Source organism: Molothrus ater, chromosome 4 (genome assembly GCF_012460135.2).
Source record: "Molothrus ater isolate BHLD 08-10-18 breed brown headed cowbird chromosome 4, BPBGC_Mater_1.1, whole genome shotgun sequence".
NCBI classification, from domain to species: domain Eukaryota; kingdom Metazoa; phylum Chordata; class Aves; order Passeriformes; family Icteridae; genus Molothrus; species Molothrus ater.
The window spans coordinates 19,532,228-19,544,206 of record NC_050481.2 but is presented as its reverse complement, the minus strand read 5'-3'; the positions used below and the strand labels follow the sequence as shown (position 1 = coordinate 19,544,206).

The 11,979-nt window shown below is 52.4% G+C and overlaps 1 protein-coding gene across 1 annotated transcript in view; it reads right to left on the bottom strand.

Moving 5' to 3' along the window:
- Nucleotides 1-11,979, bottom strand: part of LOC118686446 (E3 ubiquitin-protein ligase RNF213-like) — a 43,404-nt gene that overhangs the window by 9,123 nt on the left and 22,302 nt on the right. The window contains exons 26-47 of the mRNA XM_036382675.2: nt 11,542-11,678; nt 11,161-11,256; nt 10,620-10,738; nt 9,960-10,082; nt 9,312-9,388; nt 8,409-8,556; nt 7,965-8,100; nt 7,354-7,530; nt 6,919-7,058; nt 6,349-6,503; nt 5,829-6,041; nt 5,282-5,463; nt 4,455-4,575; nt 4,249-4,349; nt 3,826-4,005; nt 3,323-3,489; nt 3,125-3,227; nt 2,346-2,460; nt 1,713-1,923; nt 888-1,078; nt 466-594; nt 111-215 (exon numbers count right to left, since the gene is read on the bottom strand). Of these exons, the coding sequence (XP_036238568.1) occupies nt 111-215; nt 466-594; nt 888-1,078; nt 1,713-1,923; nt 2,346-2,460; nt 3,125-3,227; nt 3,323-3,489; nt 3,826-4,005; nt 4,249-4,349; nt 4,455-4,575; nt 5,282-5,463; nt 5,829-6,041; nt 6,349-6,503; nt 6,919-7,058; nt 7,354-7,530; nt 7,965-8,100; nt 8,409-8,556; nt 9,312-9,388; nt 9,960-10,082; nt 10,620-10,738; nt 11,161-11,256; nt 11,542-11,678 (3,126 nt within the window). The remainder of the gene's footprint in view (nt 1-110; nt 216-465; nt 595-887; nt 1,079-1,712; nt 1,924-2,345; nt 2,461-3,124; nt 3,228-3,322; nt 3,490-3,825; nt 4,006-4,248; nt 4,350-4,454; nt 4,576-5,281; nt 5,464-5,828; nt 6,042-6,348; nt 6,504-6,918; nt 7,059-7,353; nt 7,531-7,964; nt 8,101-8,408; nt 8,557-9,311; nt 9,389-9,959; nt 10,083-10,619; nt 10,739-11,160; nt 11,257-11,541; nt 11,679-11,979) is intronic.

Here is an 11,979-nt window from a genome sequence, read left to right as displayed (position 1 = left end):
CACCCTGGCTAGGGCACAGGAACCAAGGCTCCTCCATCACTGATTCAGATCCCCTTCCTCCTTACCCACAAAGCAGGTTTACCACAAGCTGCCAAAGGGGGGTGTCCTACCTGCCGCTTGGGATGAGGGCCTGGATTCCCGTACAGAGCAGTGACCTCTCGGAAGATGGCCAGGAGCAGGAGGGCAGATTCCAGAGCTGGGGAGCTGTTGGAGGCCTGGGAAGAACCAAGCATGTGGCTGGGAACAGGCCAGAGCTGCCCCAGATACAGTGATGGGATGTGCAGGTAGGAAAGTAAACAAAACGTGCTTGAGCACAAGCCCCAGTGACCTCCCAGCAGAGGCCCCCAGGTGCTGGGAACAGACACTGCCCAGAGGGACACAGCAGAGCTGGGGCCATGCAAACCCAGCAGGGGACTGGAGGGAGGACTGGGCCCAGCAGGGGTCTGAGGGAGCACTGGGCTGTACCTGCTGGGCCTCAAGCAGCGCCTGGGCCGTGCCCTCTATCATGGCTTGTCCCACGGCATCGCGCAGGGCCCGGTACCGCTCCCCGTACACCAGGTACCGGTCAATGTGGTTGGACTGGCTGCGCTGGACCTGCCAAGGGAACAACCATGCACAGCACTGGGGACAACCACCCAGCTGGAGGTGGCAGAATCTCCTCTTCCTCCCGAGCACTGGGGCATTTCAGGCTCCCCAGAGCAGCAGCAGCAGGCATAGTGCTGCCAGGGGAGACTCCATTCACCCGAGAGCCAGGACAAGCCATCTCCCAACCACTGCCACTCTGGCCTGACCCCAAGAGACACACAACAGTAGGAACACCCCAAAGAAGCACAAAGTGAAGGCAAAGAGGAGACCAGAACCATCACCAGGAGACGCCTCTTGTCTACCTGCTGCAGAATTTCTGCTGGGAACACCCAGCTGAACTGTGGCTCTGTGACCAACTTCTGAGCAAATTCCATCCCGTGCTGGCTGGAAATCCTCCTGATCAGGTACACACGGTGCCAGTCGTTCTTGGCGAGGCTGCAGAACTTCTCCACCTTCTTCAGGTAACGCTGCTTCTCCTTCATCTGCTTTGGCTCTGGAGGGCAAAAAAGAGGTTAAAACAAAGAGGCAAAAGTACATCCCATCCTGTAAAACTTTTCTGTCTGCCCCAGCTGTAGCACCAAGTCCCTTTATTAGTACTGTGTTATTACACAGAAGAACTTCAGAGCTCTCCCTTCCTCGGGTGTTGGCTGGAGCATATCCTCAGCCATATTTCAGACAATGATTCCTTTCTTTGACATGGAAGGTATAAACTCATCAATAGAAACTCTCAATCCCTTCTAGCTGCACGGAGCTCTCATTCATACAAAACAAGAACCCTTACAGCAGTCCTGAGTCTCAAGCAGCATTGATGCTTTAAAGTTCAATTTAGTGGGCTCTAAGTAAATCTCCTTGTTAGCATCAAGAGGATAAAATAAATCCCCTTCCACAGGTGTTTACTGCCACGTAACTACACTGGGGTCACCAGCACAGCCTTTCTACCAGTTACAGAGCACTTCTAAGACATGGTACAGGGGACAGACACTGACTGACACCGCCAAGGGAAAAGGGAGTTGCTGCTCTCCTCCCTGGCCATGCACCAAAACAGGTCCTAGCAGAGCACAGGGCACTGCCTGTGTCCAGCCCACCTGCCCTGCATGCAGCATTTCCAGCAGAGCAATCAGACTTACCCGTGTGCTGCTGCAGGTCGAAGATGAGCTCTGCAGCCCTGCTCAGGCACAGGCGCACCTCGGCCACAGCCTGCAGGTATTCCACAGAGGCTTGCTGGGGAGCCTCGCTGCTGCTGGCTGGCAAGTAGTTCTCTGGAAAGGCTCTGTCCTCAGGCAGACTGTTTCCATGCCCACATCCCAGGCTGTCCTCTAACTTCTCACACATGGAATCCTAGAGAGAGGCCAGAACACTGGTGAGTGGCAGAGCTACCTCACTCAGCCTGTGTCCCCAGGGCACCCAGCCTGCCATGAGCACAGTAAATCATCCCCAAGCCTCCAAACCATCCCTGACCCTCCAAGCCCAACCTACCACGAGCACAGCAAACCATCCCTGACCCTCCAAACCATCCCTGCAGCCTTCCAAACTACTGCCATTGCCCCCTCATCCTAAATCTCTGCTATGTCACCAAACACCATTTTTAGGATGTGCCCCAGCTGTCCTACACTCCCAAAGCTTGGAGCTGAGGTAGAGCCAGGAGCAGGCTGTGAATAACACACATTCCATGTTCCAGGATGCCAAACTCAACCTGTCTTGTCTCTTAGCAAGAACACGAATGGTGATTTTAACTACAAAGTCACTTGCCCAGCTCTTACCTCCAAGCAGTTGACAAAAAGCAAGTAGAGCTCCTTTTTATCTTTTTCCTCTAGGAGCTCGTTGTGCTCCACCTGGGATAGGTAACGCTGCACATCATCTTTCACTTCATTGAAGCTACAGGAGAGAGAGAGAGACCCCCTGACACAGTTGCCATGCTGACAGGACTGCCCCTGCTCTAAATCACAGCAGAGCTCCCAGAGCTGGCTGTGTGACAGGTGGGGTCACTCTGGATCCAGCTGCAAGATGGAGAAGCCTTTGGGATTTTTTGTGATTTTTTGCAGGTGACATTTGGGAATGAGCCAGGCTTTGATCACCACCAGTGCTCAATGAGCACTTCCAGGGAAAAAGGCATATGGTTCAGGAGGTGATCATACCTGAGAAGGGGCTTTTGTGCCCTGCCTGCAAAGGGAGGCTGGGAGGGCTGTGAGAATGGGGAGGTCTGTGGAGCAGACATTAGATCAGTTTAAATCCTGATTAAATCTCCGTGAATGAGGAGTTTTGCCTTGCTGACCTCAATCAGAGCAACTACTTAGCCACCTTGCAGAACCCAGGCATCCACCCTTAGCACAGGGTTAGTCAGGGACAGCCAGGTAAACCTTGCACAGGCTGCTCACACTGCACCACAAGCCCCGTGCAAGCCAGCCAAGCTGCAAGACTAATACAAAGGGATTCAGAGTCAATGAAACTCAGAGAGGTGAGGAGAACAATGGGATGGGTTTGATGAGGAACAGAGCTGAACCTGGCCCTGGCCTAACCTCCCTCTGCTGAATGTGCTCACCTGTACTTCAGGAGCAGCTTCAGCATTACAGAGCGGATGATGGGAGTTTCATCCACCTCATCATTAAAAGGGGACAGGAATTTTGTGTAGACAGCAGGGTGATCTGTGGAGACAAGGGAAGGACAGGTTTGGCAGTTGAGAGAAGGTGGTGACAGATCCAGCTCTATAAGACTGAATGTCAGGGTGAAGGGAGCTCACTTGGGTCTTTCAAGACGTTTTTTCTCTCAACAAACAGCAGATCCAGGAGGCTCCAGATCACCTCTGGCTCAGGGGGCTTGTTGTCCTTGAAGCACATGGTGGTGACCACGTCAATGAAGAAATTATTGCACCTCTGCCGGAACAGGGCCTTCTTTGATACGGCAGCTCTGGAAGGGGCAAAAGCAAACACAGAAACTCTTAAACCACAGAAGAATCGAGCACACACAAGCAAAAGTCACCCAAGGGAGATACTTTTCAACCTTCCCAATGAGATGATCCTTGAGGTCCCTTCCAACCCAAACCATTCTGTGATTTGCATGTTTTTACAGAGGCCAAGGCAGCTTTCCCCTTTTTTCAAACAACAGAACAGACAGGACCTGTTCAGTTCCAGAGGGATGAAGCAGAGTTCACCCTCTGCTTGTGCTGACCACCTCAGAGTTGAGAATTTCCTCACAAAGCCTCCCCACCCAACAATCCCACCTTGGAGAGGGCAGCTGGAGTACCTGAGCTCCTCAGACACAGTCAACTCCACATCCTCCACAGCAGCCCTGCAGAAGGGACAGTGCATCTGTGCTGGCACCAGCCACTGTCTGATGCACTTGCAGCAGAACACATGGTTGCAGGGCAGGCAGACGGGGTCCTTCGGCTCTCCCAGGCAGATGGGACACAGCTCCAGACCATGCCTGGAATCCAGAAACAGCAATGAGTACAGCTGCTTCTGTGCTGCCTCCCCAAAAGCCTTGAACAAGACATTTAGTTGCAGCTAGACCAAGAGCTGGCACACTGCCCAGCTCAGGGTGCAGAACCAAGCAGGGTCATTGCTCTTCCCTTGGCTTTCACTCCTCCCCATGCAGCACTGCCACAAGTGTGCTGGCAACACAGGCAATGTCCCTGCTGGCCCCTGCAGCCTGCCCCAGTGTCAGTACCTGTAGAGCCTGCTGCTGACTTCGTCCTTGCATTCGTGCAGCACTCTCAGCACCGCAACAAAGGTCGGATGAGACTTCATGTTTGAATCGTGCTGGAAACACTGCAGAAGGAAAGGACAAGGTGCTGTGACTCAGCTGCAACACCCGAGATGAGAATTCCCATGGTCAGCTCAAGAGGGAAAAGGTGAAATGGCAGCTTTGCTCACCTCAGCAAGAAGCAAAGTATATTTTCTCACTAAATCCTTGAATTCTGGCATGATGGTGTGGATGCCCAACATGACGTGTTCCACGAAGAGTGCCATGGCAAACACACGGCTCCAGCAGGCCCTGGGGGGGACAGCAGGCTGGCACCACAGCAGGAATGGCAACCAGGGCAGCCAGGGGCTCACTGCTGCTCCTGCTCCACTCCACAGCACTGCCGCACTTCTCACTTGCTTTGCCCTTTGGCTTTCCAGAGGGGTTTTTGCCAAGGACAGAACATTCCAGCACTTCACCCAGGGGGCTCAAGGGCCTGGCCTGGAGGCAGCAAAGCAGCAGGACCAGCAGCACTGGACATACTTTCTCACACCTCTAATTTCAATCTCAAAAAATTTTTAAAATACCAATCACAATTAGATGCACTTTCTTCACTTCAAATAAACTAAACAAGGTCTGTGAGAAACTGGGGTAGTGCTCTGGGCTTTCTTCCAAAACACAAGAGGCAGTGAAATTCTCCATCTCTTGAGTCCTTATGCACAAAGGATGAAGTGGGGAGACACTGCTGGTTAACAGGAAGCTGAGGAGAGTTTTAAATAACCCCTGAACCCAGACAGAATGCACCAGATGATATTGCCAAACTTAAAGAGAGAATCTGCAAGGAGATGAGGGAACAAAAATGTGGTTCTTGCTGCTTGGTATGTATTTGAGCCCAGCAGGAACCTGGCAAGATTTGCAAAGCCTGAGAAAAGCAGCACCAGAACAGCTTCAGCCTGCTCCAATGCCCCGGAGAACCTCCAGGCAAAGAGTAGGGCTGTGAGCAGAGCTTGGTACCCACCTGAGCTTCCTCAGCAGCTGATGGCAGTGGCTGCCCCTACACTGGGCACCCTCCTCTTTGCACAGGAACTCAATGGGCATATGGAGGTTCTTCACTTTCTGCAGCCAGAGCTCAGGGGAGGCTGTCTGCACCAGCTTTTCCAGCTCCTCAGCACACACCATGGCAGCCAGCACATCCAGAACCTGCACACACACAGGGACAGCGGTAACAACAGCTGCATTTCAGAAGTATTTATGGACCTAGGGTTCTCAGTCTGGTTTGCTACACCACATGTTCTACTGAATAAAGTCCTACTTGATTACTTTAAGCTCTGCAATTCTCATGTTTGTGGCTTGGCTCGTTAGCATGTCCAATAACTAATGCAAAAGCAGGGCAAACTATTTTAAAACCTGCTTGTAGCAATAAGAACACAGCAGATCATTCCCAATTCTGAGGAACCCCAGCCTGTGCTTCCCCCTCTGCTGTGGCTGAAATCCAAAGGAGACTGAAGAGCAGTGCTCCCTGCTGAAGACAGAGCTCCCTGCCAGGGCTGAGGGAGTGACTCTACCATCTCAGAGCATGGAGTTCTGCATTCTTTCTGGGTCAAGAGGTAGCCAGTCACACAGGGGTACACAGCCAGGATCCTGGAGAAGTTCTGCAGGCGGCTCTTGAACTGGTTGTGTGCCAGGTGGGCCCAGGGCAGGGAGGGCACCAGCTTCTTTGTCCAGGGGGACTCTGCCATCCACTCCTTAACACAAGACAGGAACGCCACACACAGACACTGCAGGGGTGGGACACAGAAAACCAAAGGTGAGAAAGTACTGTTATAATTCATTTTGTACTGGAAAGCCTGGCAAAAATATCTGAAAGATGAGAATCACTTCCCTACAAAGATAGCCTTAAATATGTCAATTTATACAGGTGCTGCCTTTCTGAGTGACCCCAGTGTCCAGGGGTCTGCTCTGGGGTTCCCTTGCTGTTGGGCAACTGTCTCAGAGGGACATTTCCCCAAGGCAGGGCTGATTCAGAAGGACACGTTCAGAGGCATCACACTCTTCTCCCCATCCAAAGGGTTTCCAGCCCCTGACCTGCAGCTGCTCCTGGGAAAACACACCGATGGTCAAGACAGTAAAGTCTCTGATGTAGCACTCGAAGAGCAACTGCCTTTCTTCCCCGGTCAGAGCAGAGATGAATTTTCCCAGAGCAGTTTTCTGGAAGTATTCCACAAACTTCTCAGCATGGCCTGGAAAGTGAGGATGCAGAGAAAAGCTGGATGTTAGGAGGAAGCTGGCTTTGACACAGCATCTATCCTAGAGACACTAACACCTCAATAATCACTGATGCATCCAGCACTGATGCATCCAGGGCAGTGAGGAGGGACTCAGGCCGGGCATTGTCAGTCCAGCACCATGTTGTATTTCTGGAATCTCACCTTGTCATTAACTCTTGGCTGCTCCACAGCACTTTGAATGCAAGGGCACAGAACAGGTGAGAAAGATGAATGGTGAGAAGCACAAAGAAAAGCTGCCTGCAGAGAACTCTGCTGGCTCACAGGAGCACAGAGAGACTGAAGGTGACTCCAGTGACTGGAGGAGCACAGCAGTGACAAACCAGAGCTCATAGGGCAGTGGATGGAGATGCTGAAGCCAGACTCTCACCTTCACTGTTTTGGATGTACTGAGTCTCCAACCACATCTCTTCCAGGTACTCCTTTATCCTCCAGCTGAAGGGCATCTCATTCCCAGCATCAGCAGATACCATCATGTCATTCTGCACCACAATTATCTCTTGCTGAGGGCTGGGGGGTTAAAAGGTACTGGGTTAAGGCACAGGGCTTTTGTCTGGGAAGCACAGTGCAGACAACAGAGGCAGAGGCTGCAGAAAGAAACTGAGCCCTAGGAGGGAGGGGAGAGAGAAGGGGAGGGAACTGCAGAACTCTGAGAAGAACAGGCTGAACTGTGAGCAGTGCCTGGCTGCCCTCATTGAGCAGCCATCAAACAACATCCCCCAGCCTCGGGGGGTTAGAGCCAGTGCTGGGCTACTCCCAGTGCTGCCAACCCAGCCCAGCTCTCCTGCTGCTCCCCTGGGCTCACCTGTTCTTCTCCACACTCAGGAATTTGGTGTCATTGAAGATGAACATCCACAGGTTTGTCACCCAGTTTGCTCCTGCCCTGGCCATCAGCTCCAGATTGCCATTCCTGTCTATGACAGCAATCAAGAGAGCCAGGAAGGGAGTGACCACCTTCTGCACTCGCTTCCACAGGGCATGCCTTTGGGGAGAGAGAGATGGAGAAACCCAGAGGGAATGTGAGCAACGACATCAGCAAAACAGGAGGTGCCTGCCCTGAGTAACTAATTCTGTCACATGTCAGTATTCTGACATGTGATAGAATCCTAATGCTGCCTTTATGGGAAAGAATACTACCAACAAAAAAACCCTACACTTCTCTCACTCCTGGCTTACCTGTAATCTCACTGTTCCACTCAAGCACTTGTACATCCCTGTCCCAGTATAGCCCCATCAGCTCTAACTCACCCTTCCCCAGGAGAGGCTAAAATTGCCTTCAGAGAGTTTCTAGCACAGACTGGAGACTGACACTGCAAATGTTGAGATTACACAAAGCTGCTGTCTCTGCTGCACAGGTGCTACTTGCAGACCCTTCCTGGGAGGCTGCAGGTGACAAGGCAGTGCTGCTGTCCTCACCTGAAGGTACCTGCCTCCTGCAGAGCACTGAGGTTGCAAGCCTCCCGAAACACCCAGTTTTTTAGGTGAAGGGAATTTTCTTCTTGCCTCTTCAACAGGCTGGAGAGACGAGCCTTGGTTGTCTTCAGGAAAGAGGCTACAAAACAACAGGGAGCTTATGTTTTCTCTTCTATTAGCTTGGACCCAAATATCCCACCAAGAACAGCATTTGACAGTTGTTCCAATAATTTTCCAAGTGGGGAAAAAGCCAGCCAGCATGGTGAGAGAAAAAGCCACCACTTAAACAGCAGAAAAGCCCTACACCCACCAACACACTGCAGCATGGACACACATTCTTGGGAAAGCCCCCTCTCCTGCACCACAGCAAAGACCTCTGCATCTCCAGTGAGCTGATTGACTGTTTTGGTGGTCCCCAGATGTCCAGGGACTCCCTGCAGCACACACCTTTCAGCTCATTCTCCCTGGAAAAAAGGCCAAGCAGAATCTCAATTCTCCTCCTGCTCCGGCTCGGGTCCTCGTTCTGGTCCCGCAGCTTGCCCACAGCACTCTGCACACAGGTCCTCAGCAGCACCGTGGTGTCCAGGATCTCACCCTGCCCAGGAAAACAAGGTCATTCCCCTGGAGTGACCCTCCTGTCCCCAGCACACTGCCTTGGAAGGTTCCCAGGGCTCCCTCAAAGGGCCTGCTGCCTGGCATCCCTGTTCCCAGCTTCCCTCAGCTCAGGCTGCAATTCTCAGCTCTTTTGCTGTCAAGAACATGATGCAGCCTCTGTGGCCCTTTCAAACTAGCCTGTGAGACAGCACTTGTGCTGAGTTGAGATCCCTGTAGGGGAAAGATTCAGCAGTTTGAGGAAGGAAATGGAAATAATCAATGTGACCAGGGAAAATCTGCCCTTCCTGGGAAATGCTCCGTGTCCCTGGTGCTGGGCATGTCCAGCTGAGGCTGCCAGGGGCACACGAGGCAGTGTGAATATGGCTGCAGCACAGCCAAGTCCTAAGCCAGCTCCAGCTCCACCTCAGAGCACACAGCTGGAGTGAGGCTCAGGACCACAGCTCCCCCCTCCTGGGCAAGAAAGGCAACAGAAGCTCTTACAGCTGACTTTTAAAAATCAGAATGAAATTACTAAGGAATTACAGAGTCCTTAGAATGGTTTATTTCTTTAGTGATGCTGATTTTGACTGGGTAGTGGGGAGGAGGAACTTGTAGCTGATCAGTAACATTCATGATGCAAATACTGCTGATTGGTTTCGGGTGAAGGGGAACACAAAAGGTGGGTTGCACCCATGGATGACAGAGCAGAGAGCCACAGTGACAGCTGAGAGGCAAACAAATGTATTCTGAACTGACCTCATGGTGCTCTGCTCCTGGCACTGGTTCTCCAACCTCCTCCTGCTGTGCTTCTCCATTGGCAGGCAGAGCTGCAGCTAAGGTGCAGAATTTTTGTTAGAAAGCAGCAGTGCACCCTCCATCAGTCAGATGAGAGTTTATTTTAGCAACTGCATCCCAGAGCAGCAGAACATCTGTCAGAGACCCATTACCACCTGCATGAGTAGCTGAGATTCACCTCAAACACAGCCACAGCTGCTCAGGCTGTCAGGCTTCATGCAGCAAGAGCTGGAAGAAATCTGACACTGGGCTAATGTCTTAAGCTCTCCCTGACTTCTCTCAGGCAGTGTGGTGAAAGGAAGGAGAGCAAGGGCAAAGAAAGATCCTTGTCAGTCTCTGCCATGCAGCTTTTGCTACCTCCTGTACTAGGAAAGAGCACTCAGGCTGCTGAGCAGTGCAAATGCCACATTTCTGTCAAAAAGAAAACTAACTTGCTTGATGACCTAAAGTTGTAGTAATGAATTAAATAAAAGTTGGTAGCCAGGTGGTGACCCGCACAAAAATCAGGTGCTGAGCAGGGAAAGTCGTCAGATACACTGTGCCAGGCATCAGTTCCTGTAGTGCCAAATCTGGGGCCACAGCTCCCCCTTTCCCCAGCACACAGCTCACCTCTGGTTGCACCTGGATCCTGAGAGAACACCTGGCTGATGGTGAGGTTCTGCAGGGCTATCAAGTTAGAGTTCATGTCCTTGGATCTGCGGAGGTCATCGATGTGCACTGACTGCCACAGCCCTACAGGCACAGAACAAGGAATCACTCCCAGCCTGCAGCTTGTTCTTCCAGAAGAGCTCCCCCAGAATTACCTGCCAGCCCCTGGGGTTACCTTCAGGGATCACCAACTCTCACCTCTTGCTGTAGGAGGGGAAAGCACAATGCCCTCAGAACCTGCTGCTGCACACATCCCTGCCTAACAGTTCCAAGGTTGAGGCTTTCAGAAGCCCCCAGACCCAGAGGAACTTTGCTGGACACATCAGCACCTGCTCCAGAGCCTCTGGAGGACAATACACCCACAGAGTTACCCTTGTGGCTGTGTGCTGCTCTCCAGCTGACTGGAGAGGGGACCTGTCTGTCAGCAGGCAAGGCAAGGTGCTCCCAGCCAGGACTGCCAGGTACTGATCCCCTGGGCAGTCCTGTGGGAGAGGGAAGCAGCTCTGACAACCCACAGGACACACTGAGTCCAGGTTTTCAGCATTTAAAGGAAGAATGAGCAGGAGAAATGATTGCCTGAAGGCATCTGAAGAGTGAGGAGGGGCAGATGGGCACACTCACCTCCTTGGAATCCCATGTAGGATGTTCCTCCTTCCAGCCGGGAAAGCTTCATGATAAAGTAAACAAAGACAGAGACCTCCCCCAGGTCCACCTTGTTGATCTCATTGACAACAGCGTACCTGCAGCAAAGAGGAAATGCTGTTGGCAGAGCAAAGGCACACAGAGGCCCATGGCCACAGGTCTCTGCTCAGAGAGGACACGTGTCCTCTCCCAAAACAGACACGGATGACTCCCACTCCCTTCCTTCCAGCTGCCACCTCCAGCTGTGCCCTGAATTATCCCATGACCCTCAGCCCTTCAGGACTTCTGCAGCCAGTGGCCAGAATTCACACTACAAAGGGGATTATCTGCTCATTTCACCCAGTTTTGCTTATTCTGACTTGGGATATAGATTATTTGAAATACAATCAGTGCATTTAGATTCATTCTGCTACAGAATAAATTCTGCAAATTCCTGAGAGTGAGATCCCCAAGCAGCACCAATAACCAAACACAGAGAGCAGTGGCCAGGTAGAACTGAACCATTCCACACCCCACTCACTTGGCTGAGGTGATGAGCTGGGCATCCTTAGAGCCATCCTCAAAGTCTGTCTGAATAATGAGGACTTTATTTTCTGAAGTGGAATCCAGGAAATTCCTGAAGAGTAAAAACAGATTTAACAAAAGTCACTAAGTATAAAGATCAAACATTAGAGACCACAGAACCAGCCACTCCACATTAGCTTTGGCTGCTGCAGGAGGAGAGAGAAAAACACAAAATCCCATCTCATGTGATGGAGCTGACAAGGTTTGTCCCTTATCAGCAGATATCTGGGCAGCACAGCCTCCCTTTTCCATATGTGCTACTCCGAATGCTCTGCCCATGCACCTTCCACACAGCTGACAGCCCATTCCAAGCAGGAAAACACCGGCCCAGACTCACCGGATGCACTTCAGGAAGGAGTACTCAGTGTCAAACTGCTGCAGGAACAGGATCTGGGGCCTCTGGGCCTTGCCCTGCACCTCCCTCTCCAGGCAGGCAGCATCGGCACTGGTGAGCAGCCATGAGAAGGTGGTGACCTGGGGAAAGAGGGGCAGCAATGCAGCACAGACCCACCTGTGCTCTCAGGGCTGCCAGCCTGCTGCAGAGCTGCACTGCCCCCCAGCCTGCTGCAGAGCTGCACTGCGCTGCCCCAGCCTGCTGCAGAGCTGCACTGCGCTGCCCCAGCCTGCTGCAGAGCTGCACTGCGCTGCCCCCCAGCCTGCTGCAGAGCTGCACTGCGCTGCCCCCCAGCCTGCTGCAGAGCTGCACTGCACTGCCCCAGCCTGCTGCAGAGCTGCACTGCGCTACCCCAGCCTGCTGCAGAGCTGCACTGCCCCC